This window comes from Podarcis gaigeae, assembly GCF_964106915.1.
Source record: "Podarcis gaigeae genome assembly, chromosome: 10".
NCBI classification, from domain to species: Eukaryota; Metazoa; Chordata; class Lepidosauria; order Squamata; family Lacertidae; genus Podarcis; species Podarcis gaigeae.
This window is the reverse complement of record NC_139686.1, coordinates 40,296,040-40,318,041: the sequence shown is the minus strand read 5'-3', so window position 1 is coordinate 40,318,041 and position 22,002 is coordinate 40,296,040. Positions and strand designations below refer to the sequence as shown.

The following is a 22,002-nucleotide window of genomic DNA, read 5'->3' as shown; positions in this document are numbered from 1 at the left end:
TTCTTAACCTGAAACTGTTCTTAACTAGAGGCGTGCTTTCGCTAATGGGCCTCTTGCTGCCGCTGTGCCCCAAGCACACGATTTCCATTCTCATCCTGGGGCAAAGTTCTCAACGCGAGGTAACTCTTCCAGATTAGAGGAGTTTGTAACCTGAAGCGTTTGTAACTTGAGGTACCATTGTATATGTACATAAGCAGCAGTCATCAATAGATGGGTGGGGATAGGGGATGGGGGAAGGATGTGGGTGGTGCTGTGGTCTAAACCACTGAGCCTCTTGGGCTTGCCAACCAGAAGGTTGGTGGTTTGAATCCTCACGATGGAGTGAGCTCCCATTGCTCTGTCCCAGCTCCTGCCAACCTAGCAGTTCAAAAGCACGTCAGTGCAAGTAGATTACTAGGTGGGAAGGAAAATGGCATTTCCATGCGCTCTGGTTTCCGTCATGGTGTTCCATTGTGCCAGAAGCGGTTTAGTCATGCTGGCCACATGACCTGGAAAGCTGTCTGTGGACAAATGTCAGCTCCCTCAGCCCAAAAGCAAGATGAGTGCCGCAACCCCATAGTCACCTTTGACTGGACTTAACCATCCAGGGGTCCTTTACCTTTACCTTATGGGATGGGGAATGGGGCAAGGCCCCCGGTCTACCTATAGTGTACTGGGCCCAGGAAATCCTGTTGGCATCCCTGCACCTAAAACATTCAGAAAGTCATCAAACATGCTACATGCGGCTCCACTCTAGAGCAGAGGTAGCCAACATGGTGCCTGTCAGATGTTGTTGACTAAAACTCCCATCAGCCCAAACCAATGGCCAGGGATGGTAGGAGTCGTAGTCCAAAACATCTGATGGTCGCGGCTGCATTAGAACGTCTTCAGGTGCCATAATGGATGTTCCCCCATACTGTCTACCTTTCAAAGTGTGGTTCAGCTATTGCAATATTAACAAGAAAGAGCTCCGTTACAAGTGGCTGCTTTTCAGTCAACGCTTGCCAGCTTATGGCTGACTTTGCTCTGGTTAATTCTTGCTTTTCTCTTACTGATATGGTGTTTGCAAGTGATACCAGTGTAAGTAGAGGAATGAAGGGAAACGAACCTCCTTTCAGGCATTGCAGGAGAATAAATCTCCTCAGCATCAGTTACAGGACTTCATTTACACTATTTCTGCTGCCTCTTTCTTTCCTTGTTCATAATTATTTGTTCAAATTCTTTAGTCACGGTGCTCGTTTTAAAGAGGTGAGTACACATTCACTCTTGCTAATAAAAATAATTATTTTCCCATTCTGCTCCAGAGTAGCACACGCATCATATCAGTTTTCCGGTGGTTTATCTTGAATTTTAAATAGCTATGGGAATATCACAAAAGCCCACCCTAGATCATTGTTAGTCTTGTCAGGTTATTGGAAGTCTAAAAGGCGAACAGTGATTAAAGATGTGGAATTGAAGTGTAGGTTTTTCTTTTATCTGTTGCAATACACTGAACAGGCTGTCATGTGTCTTTAGTTTTATGTGACTATGGTTAAAAAATGCCTCCCTTTAATAGGTTTTTTTAAAACAACAATAATAAAAAGGTATAGTGTTTAAAAGAATCCTTGAAATTTTCCAGTTGATGGGGATAATGAAATTTTGGCTATAAAATGCAAGTACTTGGAACCACTCCACCAATAATGTTGATTACCTTTTTCTATAAACAGGGAATACATGATAATTCTTTATTTTCAAATTGGAAAAGTTTAGGAATAAATAGGCAGACAGTTTCTCATTGTATTTCTGTGGGAAAAAAATATGTGTGAGGGCTTGGAATGTGTTCTGATTTGACAAAATGACACATTCTCTAGTCTTCAAAGATATGCAATCTCTGCTTGCTGCCAGTAAAGGAAAGTGTCAGGCACAAGTGGTCAAGCAAACTGCTCCCAACTTGTCATCATGCCCTTCTGTTTCTAATGGGAATTTGCTCACTTGCCCCTTCTCCAGAAAGTAGGTCAAGCACTCTTTCCCCACAAGTGCAGCCGACAGCTGGCCACTTGGGGGGAAATGGATTGAAGACACAGAGGAACCAAGATGGCAGCTCACCTCATCCTGTACCAAACCCGCTATTTCGAGGTAGTCCACTAGGTGGTGAGGTTCAGTTTTGACACTTCTTTGTAATATTTCATGAGTGGTTAAAAAGAGAGAGAAAGAGAAAATACAAAATTTATCCCAGCTATTTCTCTTTCTCAGCAGCCTCTTTAGTCATCACAGGTTATTTGTACATCTTTCATAGCACAAACACTTCAGAAACATATTTACGTGGGGCAGAGGTTATAAAACAAATATATTTTCTTTTATATGTATTTACATAGGTTATAAAACAAATACATTTTAAAGCTTCCCTCCTCCTTCCCAATTCAAGGAAATGTTTTCAAGGAAATGCGTGCTGAACTTTCATTTTAAAAGTCACCATGTAAAATAATTTATTGCCTTAACAAGAAAGAAATGTCTACACATAAATGGTATATCAGGTTTTAACATTTGATAGATAGAAGAAGCAGTGTGAAGTGTGGTGTGTCCATGTATTAGTGGTGAGCTTGTGGTTTTAGGACTGGGTAAGGGAGGGACGTGGACGTGCTGTGGTCTAAACCACTGAGCCTTGGGCTTGCTGATCAGAAGGTTGCTGGTTTGAATCCCCACAATGGGGTGAGCTCCTGTTGCTCGGTCCCAGCTCCTGCCAACCTAGCAGTTCTAAAGCATCCCAAAAGTGCAAGTAGATTAATAGGTACTGCTCTGGTGGGAAGGTAAATGGTGTTTCCCTGCACTGCTCTGGTTTCAGTGTTCCATTGCACTAGAAGTGGCTTAGTCATGCTGGCCACATGATCCGGAAAAACTGTCTGCAGTGCGGACCAACGCCGGCTCCCTTGGCCTGTAAAGCAGGCTTCCTCAACCTTGACCCTCCAGATGTTTTGAGACTACAATTCCCATCACCCCTGACCACTGGTCCTGCTAGCTAGGGATCATGGGAGTTGTAGGCCAAAAACATCTGGATGAGCGCCGCAACCCCAGAGTTGTTCACGACTGGACTTAACTGTCAGGGGTTCCTTTACCTTTAAGGGAGGTGTTGTTTGTATTGGATCCCAGTTCTCAGGAACAGCTTAGGGATCTGACTGGAATATGGTTATTTACAGGAATTGGAGGCGGGGCTCCTCATTCCCTAGCCTAATCTCAAAGTAACTTGTGAAACAACCCAAAGACCCGTGGTGATATTGCCTGTTTCAAAAATAATATTTTAACTGATAAAGCTTTCTCTCTTCTTTTAGCCCAAACTGGTTGTAACGGCAACTTTTGGAATAGAACCTGGAAGAAAAGTCGAATACATACCACTTTTAGAGAAAGCGTTGGAAATGATAGAGCACCAACCTGACAAAGTTCTGGTTTATAGCCGTCCTAACATGGTAGAGTTACAGCAAATACTTTGACACACTTTCTTCCCTCTCTGACGTCATAATTTCCCTGAATATTTAATTGGAACATTTCATTTTTTCGATACTTAGGTAACATTTATTTTTCTCTATGGCGAAACCTCTATTGCTTTACTTGTTTAAAGCTTATAATTTTGTAAGTTTCAGTACCACTGCTAAAAGTCATGTGGTAGAGAAATCAGGCATATATTTGGTGCTCCACAAGGAACAGCTAATTATTTCTGAGCCTTTCTTGTTGTTGTTAAATCCAGTTTAAATGGTTGCAGTGCTCTGTCTCTTGACACGCAGGGAGATGTTGCTCTTAAACCAGGGCGTGACCTGGACTGGCATGAAGAAATGGCGAAAGCAAAGCCATGTGACTGTGTCCCTGTCCTTTCGGACCATCCACTTTATATTCTGTATACATCAGGAACAACTGGCACCCCCAAGGTAGGCCCTGCCTTTCAGTATCTGTGACCAAATTATGCTCTATTCCACATGAGGGAGAATTTAATTAAAAGGCTGAAAATGTTTTCCCAGAGCTTAGCACTCATAAAAGATTAGTGTTGTTGGAGCTGACTTTAATCGTATTTCATTACTCCAACATCACTTTTAATGTCTGAAGCGGTGTTGTCAGTGAATATTTGAGCCACTTGGATTTTTCTTCCCAACCAAAGTATTCCCAGCCTGCTGCTGCACCTTGCAGCACTTCACCTTGAAGGTAGCTCCACTGCGTTTCTGATCTTCAGATTCTCTTGATTCTCCCCAGATGACACCACACAGCTTTTTTTTTTTTTTTGGTCCTGTGTTGTGCTGGATCAGGATAAGATCAAAGAACTAAGCTCCTGTGTCGTGATGGCATTTGGATGAAATCGATGAAGCAGATGAAATGAACCACATGAAATATATGGAATAGTGTGTGGGAAGAAGCAACATCAAAAGATAGAGTCTCACACATAAACAAGAAGCAAGAGGAATGTTTACAGCAACATATAGCTAACTTGAATAGACTAGATGAGGAAAGGGATTGCTAGCAAATGGTCTATGAGGAGAGATGGAGAATGGCCTGAGATTAGGTGTGAGGAACGTCAGGCCCAGGAGCCTAGTGTGGCCCTCCTGGCCTTCCTGTCTGGCCCTTGGGAATCTCCCCAGATGTGGCGCTCAGGCTGAGGAGAGTCCCCCACCTTAAGCCTTAGTTAACAAGAAGCATCATCAGCAGCTGTATTTGCAAATGACTCGCACAAGTGGCTGGTGAGGCTTCTCATCATCTCATGCAGGGATCTCGCGGGGGAGGGGGCAGATAGCTTTATTTATTTAATTTAAGCCATTTCTATACTGCCCTTTGATTCAAAATTCCCCACTAAGGTTTACAGTAACTAATAGGAACCCCATAAACAGCGGAAGGCATTTCTGAAAGTAAACGCAGCGGATGGAAAAATTTCACCAGAGACTAAAAGCTTGGGGAGTAGGGGGATGCTTTTGCCTGGCACCTTTGAAAAGAAAAAAAGAGAAAAACCTGAGTATAAGTGCCAGGAAAAGATTGCTGGGAAGAGTACTACGAGAGAGATGCCATAGCCAAAAAGGTCTCTTTCCTCTGTGCCTACCTCCGAGGGAAGACCTTAGCCTACTGAGAAAATAAATGTGTCCGTATCCCATGAATGAAGCAGTGCCAACTTAGATGTGGAGGACACTCTGCTATGTATCTGGCTAATTGTGCTCCCTGTAGTATCCAAAGCCATATCCTTGTCAAGTACTGTAACACAAAACCAGGAAAACTAGGGACAGTGTTATAACGAAAGGCAAGTAGTGAGTTTTCCTCTCTCTAAGAAATCCCAAGTGGAGATCATGACAAGCCAGATGCATGGATTTTCCAGCCTCTGCTGTTCTCACATGTGGACTGAGATCTGGAAGGGTTGAAGCAGAACTCTTCTGAAAATATCAGTATCTGAGCGTGTATGTTCTCTGTAGTATTTGGACTGAAAACTCCTAGCTTTTATTCAGTTACCTGAGGTTCAACATAAATCTTGTAATGTTCTTTATAAGTGCGTTAGGGTCAGGAGCTTTAGGTTACTGCAGTGCATCTATCAGGTGTCAGCACAATATATAGGATATAAACCAAATTGCAAAGAGCAGTTGCTTTTATTTTAAAAGAACAGCATTCCACACCTCCTCGTTGCAGAGATAAAGTCTAAAAGTAAGGGCTATTTCTGCTCTTCTGAAGGGCTCCTAGGAGCTAAGGGGAGAGTTGCTAATTGCTTCAGAAAGTTAAATTATGGAAACAGTAATTTTCCTTATGGGATGAAGTTTCAGGGCATAATTTATTTACAAATGATCTTAATTTCACATTGCTTCTCACTTAGGGTGTTGTTCGACCAACAGGTGGCTATGCCGTTATGTTAAACTGGACCATGTCAGCTATATACGGCCTTAAATCTAAAGAGGTAACTTCTATTGATTTATTTTTCATTTTGTAAATTGTTTCATGTGAAATATCCCAAAGAGATTTAACAATTTTTTAAAAAGCATATTTAAAAACAATTTCAAGCGCGCTGCAGAGATTCAGACTGGAATTTAAAAAGGCTTGTTGGGACAGGAAGGCATTTAGTAGGTGCCAAAATGATAACAGAGATCATGTCTGATGTGTTACAGAAGGGTAGGTGCCACCACACTAAAGGCCTGAATCCTACGTGGTATCTATAGAAGGCCTTCCCTGTGGTGCAGTGACCAGCTGGGTATATAAAGTGTGAGACAATATTTTAGCTCTCCTGCTCCAGGCTGTATAGGGCTTTGAACACCAGTGCCAGCACCTCCCACGTCACCTGGTAGCTAATTGATAGGCAGTGTGAGTCTTTCCAGGACGGTGTCATATGGTAGCAATATTCCAATGCAATTAGCAGTCAAGCTGCAGCATTTTGCACTTGCTGCTGCTTCTGGAACAACCTCAGGGACAGCCTCACCTAGTTCATGCTCATGAAGAACTGCTTATACTTAAAAAAATAAAATCTTTCTTTCTTTTAGGTTTGGTGGGCAGCATCTGATTTAGGCTGGGTGGTTGGCCATTCTTATATCTGTTACGGACCTCTCTTGCACGGGAATACAACAGTTTTATACGAGGTGACTGTTTATTCTAATGTCTGTTATTTAATAGGCTAAATAAGCTCTCGGAGAATTCTGGGGGAAAAACAAAAAACAGAACACCAATGCATGTTTTACTGTTATGTAAGTTTAGCATGGGTTTGACATGACTGTTCTTCTGCAGAAGAACAGTGTGTGGACTGCAGAAGAACAGTGTGTGGACTGAGCTGGTTCTTAAATGGCCAGGGAAGCTCTGCCCATCCAAAGGAGGTGGAACTTGGAAAGTCACCTGCTGTCCTGGATCAGGAAGCAGTGGAAAGCCATAGCCTCCCACTATGTCAGTCAGTGAGCCTGAGGACCTTTCCTCTTCTGTGGGCTAGAGGAGGAGAATGGAAATCTTTGCTTCTGGTTCTAACTAAAACCACAGTTTCCCATTGCATTCAAATCTGGGAAACTGAGGTTTGTTTAAACTGTACATGCTGAGAGCCAACCTGGAATCAAGTCTTGAGTGGTAGGAGGCTTTAACTCTTGGGCATGAATAGGAGTTTTTTCCAATAGTGGGCGCATGTGGGCTATCAGAATTTTGACCGCAGCAAGTGGCAAAGAGTTAAAACCACCACCACCACCCATCTCCACTACGGGGTTGCAGTCTCAGCTGGGGCCTTCATTCCTGCTATTTGCTTTTAAAAAACCATGCATACAATGTGCAGGAATGTCTAATGTCGGTGCATTGGCTCGTTTTTGAACATACATTCCTGGCTTCGTCTAAGGAGGCTACATTGGACTTCACATCCATATTTGTAAAGTACCGTGTTCTTGATCTTTAAGCCAGGCTTGATGCAAGCTTTGGGATGGGTGTTCAGTGATCTTTTCCCCTGCTTGTCTTCTTCCTCCCACAGCCTGGTGATTGAGTACATTAAGCTACAATATGAAGGAGTGTAGTGAACCGGAAGCTGCTTGCCCGCAACAGTTGTTCTCTCAAGTGCACATTCTGTCCAGTTTCACATCCTTCTCTCCATCCTTACAATAGGAGACATATCAAGACAAAATAGCTTCTTTATTTCTAGATATCTAGAAGGAATTTGGTGTGGAAGCTCTTCATCCCATATGTGCTGTTTTACTGTGTATGGATGAGGGATGGGGAATCAACCCCACTTTCAGAGCTTTCTATGAAGTTCTGCCAGTGGTCTGAGCAGGTGCTTTCCTGTATGTTCAGACCGCAAAATGAATGTTGCATCTAACTAATTATGTTTGTTAGTCTCCTAGCGGAGTTCAGAGATGCAGGAAGTCACAGCTTGTTAAGGATCTGCTCCTGTAAGACAGCAAAACCCGGTGGGTCAGGCTGTTTAATCCCATATTAATTCATTGTTGCTTTCCTTTGTTTTCGAAGAACTGTGTATAGATAGCCAAGGGAGGATTAGTTTTACTTCTCACATACCAGAACAATTCAGAGACAACTCCTTGTGAGGATAAAATGGTGTTGATGGTGTTGCTGCTATATACACCCCCTTAAATGTCTTGGAGAACAGAAATGTAAGTGAATAAATAAGAAAACATTGGTGCTGACACAGCCAAGAAATTGAAATCTTAGACACATTTCGTATCTGAACGTAGTGCATTTCTGAGCGCACCATAAGATGGAACTGAGCCCTTAATGGAGCAGCAAATGGATGCTTTCCTTCTAGTTGTATAAAGGCAGTTTACCAGTTGCTTGAATACACTGCTGACAAGTTGATAACTACTGTTACAGTCAGGACTCAAATCGCAGAAGACTCATGGAACACTTTTACCCAACGACAACTTTAAAAACACCTCCCAAATCTCTTTGTAGGGGAAGCCTGTGGGAACGCCAGACGCTGGAGCTTTTTTCCGTGTGCTCGCAGAGCATGGAGTCGTAGCCTTGTTTACTGCACCGACTGCAATTAGAGCAATCCGTCAACAGGACCCTGAGGCTAACTTGGGGAAACAGCACAGCCTGACAAGGTGAGTTTAGATTAAGCCAGAAGCTTGTTTTTACTCACTATCGGAAATAAGCCCCAAGTGTATATCTTGAGTTCAGCCAGCTGTAAAGATGCTATAACAAATAGGTTTTGTGTGTGCATATATACTATGGCCATAAGTAAAGGTAAAGGAACCCCTGACCATTAGGTCCAGTCATGACCGACTCTGGGGTTGCGGCGCTCATCTTGCTTTATTGGCCAAGGGAGCCGGTGTCCAGCTTCCGGGTCATGTGGCCAGCATGACTAAACCGCTTCTGGCAAACCAGAGCAGCACACGGAAACACCGTTTACCTTCCCACTGTAGCGGTACCTATTTATCTACTTGCACTTTGACGTGCTTTCGAACTGCTATTCGAACCGCTGACCTTGTGATCGGCAAGTCCTAGGCTCTGTGGATTAACCCACAGCGCCACCCGCTCCCTATGGCCATAGGTACATACAAATGGTCAAACCATCATTGCAGTGTTTCAAGCTTGCGTTCTCCCTCCTTTCCTCCATTACTAGTTTGAGCAACCCATCATGTGTTGTGACGTATTAATAGGTTGAACTATGATTTACACAAGCCGTGGTTTGCTGACAAAGCAGAATTGGAAATCATGACATGAAGTAGGCTTCAAATTCTAGTTTGGAGATAAAGACTTTCCAATACAATAATACCATAAAATATTTGTTATAAGAAAGAAAGATGTAACCAGACATCAGAGCCTAATCTGTTTTAACCTTTTGAGCTTTTGCACTGACAAATGATCAAAATTGGTAGTTTGGCAGCCCCAGAGGTGGGTTCAGAATGGAATATATCTCAGGCTTGTTCTTAAAAATTAAAATATCCCATTATTTTACATTGAAATCTCTTTTCTCTCCCCTCCCCCCCCATATAAACACACTCTGGATAGGGCTGCATATGATGACTCACCATCTGTTTTTTACAAAAATGTTCAGATGAGAAACCCTGCAGTCCTCAGACAATTAAAGCCTGAGGGGAAAAATGATTCAGCTGTAATTTCCAAACAATAAAGTGAAAGTGTGTTGAATGTACATACACAAAACCTCGGCTAAATAAATCCTTGTTAACACATTATTTAGATACTCACCAATATTACACTTACCCCAAACTACTAGCCCTCATACCAGAAATTTTGTTACCCTTTATGGCAAGGGTGGGGAGTTGTAAGCCCTCCAGATGTTGGACTCCCAACTCCCAACTCCTCTCAGCCCCAGCCAGCATGGTCAACAGTCAGGGATCATGGGATCTTTAGTCCAGTAACATCTGGAGGGCCATAGTTTCCCCACCTGGTTTAAGGCATCACAGGCCAGCTGTTTTTAGTTATGAATGTTTTTTGTGGAATTTAGTTATTACAGATACTACAATCTGAAGAAGATATACTGGGAATTCTGGCTACTGTTTGCTGCTTAAATAGTAATGATTCCTCAGCATCTCTGTTTACCAGAGTGGAGGTAGGATCTTGCGTAGCTTCCAAAGTGCCAATGAGGTGGCCCTGTCTTATAAATAAAGTGCTGAAGAGGCCAAAATGCTGTAGCAAGGAGAGAAGAGATGGGCTTGCATAGGTTTGAACATGCCTTTTATCACATTAAACCTAGTATGCATTGTTCTACAAACAAAAAATTAATATTTATGGGAGCTCCTCTGCATAATTCATCTGTAGCTGTTCAGTTGCTGACATAACATCTTCTCTGTTTTATTCTGCCATTTTATGGACAGGTTTCCTATGTGTCTCCCTCCTTATAATTTGCAAGTGTCTTTCGCCATTTGTAAGACGCATGCCATTGTCATTTCTCATATATCTGTCAATGGTCCTATTTGTTTACTGCTTAGCTCCCAGGATTCTACCATGAAGGGTTTGTGGAAACCTCCCTATTGTATGCTTCTTTCTCTACCCCTCTCATAGCAGGGAGAAGTGAGAGCCTTCACTGGGGAGATCCTCCTTTTACAACGAATTTGGTACTGCAATGAATCCCTGGGTAGGGCTGGCTCTACCATTAGGAAGAGTAGGGCAATCAACTCAGGCAGCTGATATTGAGTGTCCTGAAAAGGTAGCAAATAGTTAGTTATTCATTTTTATTTTTTTTTAAACTGTTTTTACTCTCACAGAGAGGAGTTTGGGGGATTTTCTGCTTCCGTCACCAAATTAACTTGGCCAGTCTTGGTTCTGTGCTCTTGGGGAGGAGGTTGCTAAGTTGCTGTTTCACTTCAAGCAGAAAAAATGCCCTGTCTCAGTCGTGCCCCTGGAAGAGAACCTACTTGACAACGGATTTTTCTCAGCTAAGAAGTGTTGCAGCTATTTCTGCTAACTGCAGCACATGCTAGTCACCTCAGAGCTCCCTTCACATGTCTGTTAAATCAGCTTCATCAACAGGGAAAGTCCATAGCTTATTCTTCAAAGCACGCACACAACACTTACCTTAGCGTGCTTATCTTTTTTATATTGCGGAGACATGCTGAAAATAATCTTTATTTGAAACAGGTTCCGAACACTCTTTGTAGCTGGTGAACGCTGTGATGTGGATACGTTAGAATGGTGCAAGAAAATCTTCAAGGTTCCGGTTTTGGATCACTGGTGGCAAACTGGTGAGTTCTGTGCATTTACAGCCACCTTTCTGAATAAAGTTTTTGTTTTCAAGTCAATTGATATGTGGAGCTTCTTGCTCTTCTGTAAATTTCTCTTTACAGCTGGGAATAGTTGGGATTCATTCCTCATTTGGCCATGGACTCCCATGGTTGTGATTTAACGTATTCTCTTCCTAATTTCATTTTGGCCCCCTCTTACTATTTTTCTAGTTTCTGATCTCACAAAACTGAGTTATTTGGTTTATTTTGGAACTGAGAATTATCTGACTATTCTTCTACTGGGGAAAAAAAGACATGCATCATTCTACTTATTAATAAAGTGAATGCAGCCCCAAATGGGGCTTGCTGGAAGCACCGACCAACTGATTGGAACTTAGCTTGCAGGGCTTTCTGTATTGCTTCTGTTGCCCTTGCGGGCAAAGAAAGCAGGATTTGAAGCAGCCACCAATTAGCTGCTGCTGCAAATCCCACTTTCTTTTCCCACCTGATTTGAAATAAAAACCACACAAGGAAATGAAGATACTTCACCTGACTTCATGGTGAAACCAGGTGATAGAAAGGTGGGTATTCCCATTTACTTGCCAAACTGGTCTTACCTGCAGGTGAAATCTGGATCCAGATTAATAATCCTAAAATGTTTAGCAAATATGTTACCCCGGTAGATAGACCTCACATTCCCATTGCTTCCTGGTGCTTTAAATTCTCTCCCAGCTGCTGTTGGTTCAAAGTCTTGTTACTGCTACACTGACTGGGCTCTGTATATTCCTCTGTCTCTCATCCTTCAATACACAAAAGAAAAGAACACCCAAGAAAAACTGTCAACATTCCTGATAATGCCTCTTCAGATGATTAAAGGATGGGGAAATAAAAATATATTCACTCAGTCACAAGAAGACATAAAAGTAGGTGCCAGGAACGCTTCCTTGGGGAGAGAATTCTGAAAGTGGGTCATCACAACAGAAAACAGCTCCAGCCCTCTGCTCAGCAGGAGTTGCTTTTCAGCTGATGCACCTTTCTGGATTTCTCAGTGCCAATCAGCCTGCAGCAGCTGGGCCCAGTTCGTTTTCCTCCTGTCCTGAAAATTCAACAGTTTGATCTCCATTCCTCTACTGAGGCAGAAGAGCCTTCCCAGGATCTCGCCAAACAATTCCAACTTTCAAGTTTTGTCTTCTAGTCCCAATCCCTCCTCTCCTTCTGATGATGATATATTGGCTGGAAGCAAATCAATCGATAGATAGATAGATAGATAGATAGATAGATAGATAGATAGAACCCATTTCTCCAAGTGGTCTGCACACAGGAGCAGTGTAACGTTAGAGCCATAAACTCAGTGAAAAGAAGAATTGTCCCCCCCCACCCCGATTACTTTTGATGAAAGCGGAGCCATAATTGTAAAGGAAAAAATGGTTAGAAAATGATTTAGTAGTAGTGTCTGTGATAATTTTGCCTTCAGTTCAGCTAGCATAATATATATTGGCTGCAATTCCCTACTATCTCTTGTCTGAACTATAATAATATCTCCAGACATATTTTGCCCTGCAAAAATCCCTAGTCTAAAATACTGGGGAGCTGCTACCAGTGATGGACCAGAGGGATGACTTGGTATGACAAAGCTACCTGTGTTCCTACCAGACATGTGCTTTTCTTTCTTCTGTATTGCATAGACTCTGTAGCAAGGACAGCTAGCATCATCATCTGTTTGTCTGTCTGCCACTTTCCCACAAAGTTGTGCCCTAGGTGGTTCACAACAGATCGGGTGAACAATTAAGCGAAACAAATATATATGAAGCAGTATCATCAGTAAATAAATACAAACAACAACAACAATCCATATAGGTTTATATAAAACAATGATTTAATTTAGCAGCTTAAAACTAAGAAGGAAAGAGGAATGAGGCCTAACACAGAAACTATACACATTTTTGAATGTTGCTTTCAATAATATATGCATTCACAAACACTTTACCTTAGTATATGCATTTTTGTGAACGTTACCCCAGTGAAGAACTGCTTTACAAAATTCAGAAAAGTGGATGGCTGTGCTTTTATGGACGGTGGAGCTTCAGTTTGGGAATTATTTTTGGAAAATGTGAAATCAGTAGGCTTACCTTTAAGTACAAACTGTATTAAATTTCTCCTCCATCCCTAGTGCCACCTAAGCCAGTTGTAGAGTTTCAGCCTTAGCCTGTCTTCCCCATCCCTCTGAAGATCTCCCCTCCACACTCTGCCAGTCTTATTCATTATAATTGTGAGATTGGATTGTATCCATTCCACCTCACTTGTCGCTGATGCTGCATGTAAGTTAAGCATGTATCAGGAATCTCTTCAGTTCCTCTCAACTGTTTAAGCTCAATCGCTTCCTCTTGCCTCTGCCCTTCTTCCTAGCCATTATGTCATTACTCTGATTGCAGGGAAAGGAATAGCTAAATCACATTCAGACATGATTTTGATCTCAAAAGTTATTTTAAGATTCACTAGAAGAATTGGGTTGGAGGGGTCACTTTTTAAATCTTATTTCCATAAGCGAGAGAAGCTGTGACAGCCTCTGGTTTTATATATTTCCTCTGAAAATGTTACAGGCTGCTGATGTCATTCGTGTTGCCTGGCAACACTTTTTTTTTCTAGTTCAGAGACTGGAGTCCTCATTAGGGTAAAGTAGATGGTTTTACTGATGATTTGAGAATAGGGAACTGAGAGTTAAGCTCCATGAATCTCTTTTATAGAAAGAATAATCCTTTGCAAGATTTAAGGCAGCCACAGCGGAGCCTTTGTTGCAGAGAGGGCAAGAAGCAGTTTATAAAACACTAATCCCTGCTGTAGATAATTTTTACCCAACTAAAATAGTTAGCAGCCCAATCAGTCTTTTTCATCTTTATGGTATTAGTCTGACTAAAGTAGAAACAATGTTTTCTGGACACGATTAAATTGTAAATGAGAGATGCAATTACTTTTTGTAACATCAATTTGCATCTAATGTCCACTGTGCAGCATTATAAACATTTGCAACAGAGGAAGCTAATAAGATACTTTGATTGAATTAAAACTGGGAGACACATATTGTAATCATGTGCATGAAAAAAAAAAGATTGTGTATTATGCAATGCATGATACATACTGGAAGTAAATAATGGGAGAGATTTCCAAGGTGATTCTTTCTCCCTTAGTCGGAGGAGAATGCTGTAGTTCTTATGCCTTTCCTTGCCTACAATGTAGCAGTTGTCTGACTGCTTGCCTCTTCCGTACATCTTCTGTGGGGCAGCGCTGGAATCATGCATGCTATGAAAGAAGGGAGCCTGGTTGACCCGTAAAGAAGAACAGGATATAAATGTACAGTGGTGCCTCGCAAGACAAAATTAATTCGTTCCGCGAGTCTTTTCGTCTTGCGATGTTTTTCGTCTTGCGAAGCACGGTCTGTTGCAACTGCGCCTCTTCAAGCGGCTTTAGGAAAAAAGCGAACAAACTCGCAAGATGTTTTCGTCTTGCGAAGCAAGCCCATAGGGAAATTTGTCTTGCGAAGCGACACAAAAACCGAAAAACCCTTTCGTCTTGCGCGTTTTTCGTTTTGCGAGACATTCGTCTTGCGGGGCACCACTGTACAAAATTATAGTTTGAGACTTTTTGGATTAAAAAGCAAATGGATATACAGCTTGATCATCTGTGGAGGGCTTCCATATTTTAAGGTGGAATGTAGGGGTGGGAATGGAGAAAAAAATGCCCTGTTGCCTCCCCCCACTCCTCATTTTTCCTATAAGGTTTGCTCAGCTTGATTAGCAGATTCCACAGATTGGCTGATGTAGAAGGATACCGCAAAGGACCAATCAATAGGAAACAGATCCAGTCGTTCAGTTGACAGATGTTCTATTGCTTTACACAGTGAGGCAGAAAGATGCTGCCTTCAGACCTTTAATGCTCCTGGAACATCCTCTCGCTTTTGCTTCATGGGCTTCAACTGCATCCAGCCTGCTTCAGCGAGACTTCCTGACTCCCAGGCCAACACCTGGCCTTTTGGCTCTAAGGAGCATGCACATGGCCCCTCTGCTGGAAAATGATGCACAATCAGGACCTCTTTATAAATAATGTTATCTGTCTGCGGAGATACACATGGGTCTTTGTACTGGAGATGATCTGAATATATGGTGTGCAGTGTTTTCTGCACAGCAGATAGACGGTTTGTGCAGTAGGTGTGCATATAAACTGCCAGTAATGTATGCTACATGTGACAGAAGAATCGGCCTTTCATATATTACAGCATAAAACTGCATTTTCCCCAACACAGATGACCATCTCTATGTTTGAAAAGCCTTACTTGTACAATAGGGAGTTATCCTTCAGAAGGACGAATGTTTCTGCATAGTGACTAGCCTGCTCTTGTAGTGATCTTTTGATTTGTCAGTTTGTTCTGCAGGCCCTTTCTAAGGCTCCATAAAGTGAGCTACAGAAAGGGGGGCCAGAAAACCAGCCCAAGTTAAATTCTGCTTATTTCAACTAACCAGAGCGATTTAAGCAAAGTAGCTGGATTGGAACTATAGTTTTGCTTCCTTCAGGATTTCGTTGATGTCATTTTTCTCAATCTGTATAGTGGGTAACAGTATAAAACATTTTATTCCATGAGTGTTCTACAAAATTGTGCATATGCTGTAATCACGCTTGAGGGCGGCATGAAAAGGAGGCAACAGGGCATGTGCCACCCTGTGGGCTGGCAGGGTGTCGTGAGGAATGTGCCCCCCTAAAAACTGTGCCCGGGGTGACAGCCCACCCTGCCCACACTGTGCCTCCGACATCTAGTAATAACACCTGTGCATACATCAATGTAGGGACGCAGGTGGCGCTGTGGGTTAAACCACAGAGCCTAGGCCTTGCCGATCAGAAGGTTGGTGGTTCGAATCCCCGTGACGGGGTGAGCTCCTGTTGCTCAGTCCCTGCTCCTGCCAACCTAGCAGTTTGAAAGCATGTCAAAGTGCAAGTAGATAAATAGGCACCGCTCCAGCAGGAAGGTAAACTGTGTTTCCGTGTGCTACTCTGGTTGCCAGAAGCGGCTTAGTCATGGTGGCCACATGACCCGGAAGCTGTACGCCGGCTCCCTTGGCCAATAAAACCAGATGAGCGCGGCAACCCCAGAGTCGGCCACGACTGGACCTAATGGTCAGGGGTCCCTTTACCTTTACCTAAGGTGCTACTGGAAGGATTTTTTTTTTCCCACTCTCATGACTAGTTTCCAAAGGTGTCAAATTGTCAATAAGCTGGGGTTTTGGAAATCGGTTACTTTGCCATTTGTATATCGATCTAAATCCTTATTTGTTTGGGGTTTTTGTCCTTTCCCAGATGTATATTCACTGCAGCTACTAGTCAGAATCAGCTGGCAACAATGCAGTAAAATTTAGGGGGGAGGTCTTTGCCTCCTCTTGGAAGGTAGTAAATTCTTCCATTATCGCATGGCATCATTCTGGAAAATTAAAGAAGTTCAGAATTTTCACCCAACTGTACCCATTTACTTGCAAACTTCCAGTTGTTAGGCCATACCCACTGCCCATTCTTGAAGATGCCTCCGTCTTCATGCCTCAACACACCACAGGAAGAAGTAAAGAACCTTGAATATGAACCAAGGACAAATTGGAAATTCAAAAAACCAAATCCTTCCTTTAGGCAATCTACACTAGAGGCCAGTTCAGAAGGCAGCTGTGCTGCATGAAAAGCTGCCCAAGGGGTCAGAATCTCAAACAAGAGAGATAAGAGCAGCAGAAGCTACTAATGCCACAGCTTGAAGAGTCTTAAGTGGGAAAGGGCAGAAGACGTAAGCCAGGGACAAGGCCTTAAAAAGGCACTCGAAAATGATCAAAGGAGGATGAATGAATGGCAAGGAGAAATGGAAAGGGGGAGAGAGAGAAGGCAGTAGTAAGAAGAGATGAAAAGGAAGTGAAACCCAAAGAGGAGGGGAATGGAACATAGACAAGAATAAAGAAACAGGAAGGTGGGAGGAAGGGAAAAGAAGGTGACATGGAGCTTCAATGAGAGAGTTAAGGAGCAAGAAGAATGATGAAAACAAAAAACTGCAGCATGCACTAAAGTTCTGTGCTACAACCCATAAGGTTTCAAGAAATTGATAGGGCCAAGGGAAAGCTCACACTTGTCTCAATGTGATCTGAGCAACTGAAGTTTCCAGTGGGACTCCTTTAAGCCTTTAGGCTAGGCATCCCCAAATTCTGCCCTCCAGCTGTTTTTGAATTACAGTTCCCATCATCCCTGACCACTGGTCCTGTTAGCTAGGGATGATGGGAGTTGTAGTCCCAAAACAGCCGGCGGGCCAAGTTTGGGGATGCCTGATTTAGGCAAACATATGGCAGTCAAGCATACTTTTGTAATACATACATAAAAAGGTTACATTGAGTGACTAAATTTACCAATTCACATAGCTGAACCTTCTGGTTTATAAAGCAACTCCTAAAATTGCTGTAGTTCTGCCCATCACAACTAACATGATGTTGATAGTTAGTCTCTGCCAGCCTTTGCTTTGGAGACAATGGCAGCTCTTTTGCTTTAATCTCCTTGTTTCAGGTTAGGAAAGCTGTGCCCAACATTAATATAGTTTACATGTACATTAACACAGTGCTTGTACATAGGTCTCAGCAATCATCAGTTTCACTCCAATTTCAGGGAAGTAAAAAATAGCTGCTTTTGACCTAATGGACATTGTTACTGCCTCAAGCTCCTCTAGTCTTAGAGTGACTTGTTTAATTACTTAGGGTGCATTTAGTCATTTATATATAGATTCCTTATCCAAAGGTTACAAATCCATTGGCATAAATCTGTAGGTGCATCTCTTTCATGACCATGTTGTAAGTTTATAACATGGAAGTAATGAGAACTTTGTAATGAGAAATCATTGTCATAATCAAAAGCACAGTCCATCCTGTCTACTCAGAGCAGGATTAAAACACACACTAAATTCATTTCAAGATTTGTCATTAAAAAAACAAACCCTCAAGCTGTTAGCAGGCCCCCAGTGAACGTCAATAAAGCACTACTGTAATTTTAGTTAAGATGTCTGATAAATATCAACTTTGTCAGTGAAGCAGAAAGCAGGTTTGGCTAACAGATGATGCAAGGATCATGTGTGGCTGAAAAAGACACCATTATTCCATTCCAAGGGATTAGAATGGATGAAATCGTCCTTAATGAACTTCTTAACAGCATGATGCTGAAAAACAGCAGCGGTCTCAATCAAATTATGCTACAACTTCGCTGGTGGCATAGGAAAAGGTAAATTTCTCATTGCTCTCTCTCCCCCCCCCCCCATTTTAAGAACAGAATAGGCCTGCTGGATTAGACCAAATGCCCATATAGTCCACTACCCTGTTCAGATAATGGCCTGTCAGTTGCCTATGGGATGTCTGCAGCACAACATAAGCATATTTTCCTATAGTGGAGGGACAATACAGTCATAATGGCTAGTGGCCAATGTAGTTCTTTTGACCAGATGTTTTGTTTTGTTTTGGAGAAAGGAGCTAAGCATGTCTAGGTCCTCCTCTGTGAAATGGGTATTTTGTAGTTCCCACAGCAATTTCAACAGCCCTCTGCTCTAGCCGACTTGTTTTCTTGCTCTGCAAATCTACCTTGATAAAAGCCTGCCAAGTAAAGAACTATTAGTAACTTTGTTATCACTATTGAAAAAGCACTTTGTGGACTCCAGTTAATTCTGTTACACATACAAGCTGTCAGAAATCAGGAGAGCTAATGGCAAGAAAATCACTACGACAACTGCAAAGCAATGATTCTGTCAGCAAAGGCAATAAATTATTATTGAAAGTCATATTTTTAAAGGCTATATACACAGGAAATCTCGCAGGATTCCTCACGAGTCAATAATCAAAAGATCCCAAAGGTTAAATGTACCAAGAGAGACTAAATTAGTGTGCTGTGTATCCATTCACTAAAACAACATACTTCTCCAATGTCGTTTTGTTTCATTTCCTTTCAAAAACAAATTCCATTCTCTAGATAGTAAGGATATCCAAACATAGCTACTCTATAACTGAATATTCTTCAGCTAGCTATACAAAATGTTCTATTTTTAGTATTCAACATACCTAAGGGTACCAATGCTATGGCTCTCTGATCCACTTCTATGGCAGCTGTGAAAAATCAATAGGAGGCTAACTCATGCAAGAAATAATTCTACTCCCAGGGTACTGCACGGCAGATATGGTTTTTATAGTAAGTACCATAAATTTAAGTGCTAATTTTAGTGGGCTCATAAGCTCCTGAAACTAGTTTTCCACGGATCAGTTAAAACAGGAGAGCATTTCAGTGGCAGACCTCTTTGTTTCTGTACGGTTCCTTGTGGATCTAGTCATTTTACAGGGGAATATACTTCCAACCTCGCATGAAGACTTGCTGTACAAATACAGAAATGCTTTGGGATGGGGTTGGTGACCACTGCAACATTGATGTATAAAGGTAAAGGTAAAGGGACCCCTGACCATTAGGTCTAGTCATGGCCGACTCTGGGGTTGCGGCACTCATTTCGCTTTATTGGCCAAGGGAGCCAGCGTACAGCTTCCGGGTCATGTGGCCAGCATGACTAAGCCGCTTCTGGCAACCAGAGTAGCACACGGAAACGGCGTTTACCTTCCCGCCGGAGCGGTACCTATTTATCTACTTGCACTTCGGCGGGCTTTCAAACTGCTAGGTTGGCAGGAGCAGGGACTGAGCAACAGGAGCAGGGATTCGAACTGCCGACCTTCTGATCAGCAAGTCCTAGGCTCTGGGGTTTAACCCACAGCGCCACCTGGATCCCTTTCGTGTGCATACCAATAACAAACTTAGTTGATCTCTAAGGTGCTACTGGAAGGAATTTTTTAAATTTTGTTTTGACTATGGCAGGCCCACACAGCTACCTACCTGTAACCTGTCATGAGAATGTCACAGATACTTATCAGTGTTCAGTTTGCACTTCATAAACTTAAAACCTGTCATTCAAACTTTGCTTCAGGTAGCAATTTCAATTCCCTAGTAGCTTTAGAGATTTAATTTAAATCCTTGCATAATATTTTCTCCCCTGCCCTGCCCTGCACCACCAAGAACTCCTTGTTGCAGGAGCCCTGAGAAACTGATCTTAACAGGAGTCACTTAAGCTATTAATAATTCTGGCACTACCACCAAAGCAGATGGGCATGTCAGTGATCCATTGCTTGCTCTTTAGTTGTCTTTTTGAAGCCAAGTGAAATTGGTAGTTTGATTCATGTGCTTTCCTGAACTGATGTCTGCTTGAGATGTAATTTCACAGGACTGGCCAGATGAGTCTCCTTGAGATCCTTTAGGGCAATAGCGCCAGTTTTATGAGAATCCTTAAAGTTGACTTGCCATCTAAGGGCTGCTTATAGTAATATATCACACATGCTGTTTTCTATGCATCTAAGCTCATTGGACAAAAGCAACTCAATTTCTACACAACCACACATCGTTGATCAGATACATTTTGGTATCTGCTCAATGCTAAAATGGAGGTTAATGATATATTCCGTTTGAGCTTATTTTGTTTGTAATAATGACAACTATCATTACTTTGCATATAAGGACATTTTCTTATAATGTGGGTCTTAAAAATGCTTGATTGATTAATTAATATTAAGTCATTAACTACTGATCTTATGATATGTTCTGGTTCTTGTTTTACAGAAACAGGATCGCCAATAACAGCTTCTTGTGTTGGCTTAGGAAACTCGCTAACTCCTCCCTCAGGACAGACAGGAAAACTGGTGCCTGGATACAATGGTAAAGTTATTACATTATTATTATTATTATTATTATTATTATTATTATTATTCCTGTAGAACGCCCTCCCATCAAATGTCAATGAAATAAACAACCATCTGATTTGTATAAGACATCTGAAGGGGCAACCTAGTCAGACGGGTGGAACAATAACAATAACAATAACATGTATAACATTATGATACAGTATTAGCTTACCAGCTCTAAGAACCACATGATTCCTCACAGGGTGCAACACCAAGACGACATTTAAAGCTGAAATGCTGCTGTATTTAACAGCTGAGGACCAAACCCATTATTGATCTGGCTTCCTTGGCCACTTTAAACTTTTTTTGTTCTGTAGCAACATCTCCATTTGTCAGAACACACTTCACACAAGTCCTCATCAAAACATTTTCCCCCCTGTTCTCAACCTGCTGCTGTCCAGTTTTGGAATTACACCATGCCCCAATAATTCCCTAATGCAGCAATAACCTATATTCATCATTGCTAGCAGGCATAACAGACTGTAGCTTGGATGGGTGTTGCTTCCATTTTCTGCTTGGAAGTCACCTTGAATGAACCAATCCATATGGGCCGCCACATGTGGGCCAGTAGTTCTATAGGCACAGAAGCCCAAGGAAGTGCTGAATTGAGGGAGGAGATGAATCCAGAAGCCTGAGGCCACTTCTACAAACACAAATCTTACCTTGTACATGACCCCACCTCCTGGGCAAGTTGGGTCTGCTTGTGAAACTGGAAAAGCTACTGTTTTATCAGCCTAGCCCAAAAGTTCATAGACACCTTTGTATGTGGAAATGCTTCTTGATGAGTGTAGATTTTGCTGTTTATGGCAAAGCTAGGGCAGCCTCTGCATATAATTGACTGCTTTTAATTAAAGGGCTGCTGCCATGCTATTTCTATTGTGTAATTATTAGTGATTTAAAACTGATTTTATATATGTATATAGTTTTAATTCTATTTTTATCAATGCTTAATTGTATTTTAATATCTTTTTCTACATTTTTAGTTGCTCTTGTTTTTATCTGTAGGCTGCCTTGAGTTCCGCCAGGGAAGGCGTGGTATACTACTACTACTACTACTACTAGGATTATGTGTCCAGAGTTGTTTATGATGTTGTACTGGGTACTTTGTGATTGTGGAA

General features: G+C 42.0%; 1 protein-coding gene across 6 annotated transcripts in view; it reads left to right on the top strand.

The window, feature by feature from the left end:
- ACSS3 (acyl-CoA synthetase short chain family member 3) overlaps positions 1-22,002 on the top strand; it is a 67,809-nt gene that overhangs the window by 16,359 nt on the left and 29,448 nt on the right. For 5 of the 6 annotated variants that reach the window (XM_083699217.1, XM_083699215.1, XM_083699214.1 and 2 more), the window contains exons 4-10: positions 3,285-3,419; positions 3,735-3,875; positions 5,786-5,866; positions 6,444-6,539; positions 8,332-8,483; positions 10,984-11,087; positions 20,763-20,858. In XM_083699217.1, coding sequence (XP_083555343.1) covers positions 3,285-3,419; positions 3,735-3,875; positions 5,786-5,866; positions 6,444-6,539; positions 8,332-8,483; positions 10,984-11,087; positions 20,763-20,858 — 805 coding nt within the window. The remainder of the gene's footprint in view (positions 1-3,284; positions 3,420-3,734; positions 3,876-5,785; positions 5,867-6,443; positions 6,540-8,331; positions 8,484-10,983; positions 11,088-20,762; positions 20,859-22,002) is intronic. The other variant, XM_083699216.1, reaches the window with a different exon arrangement.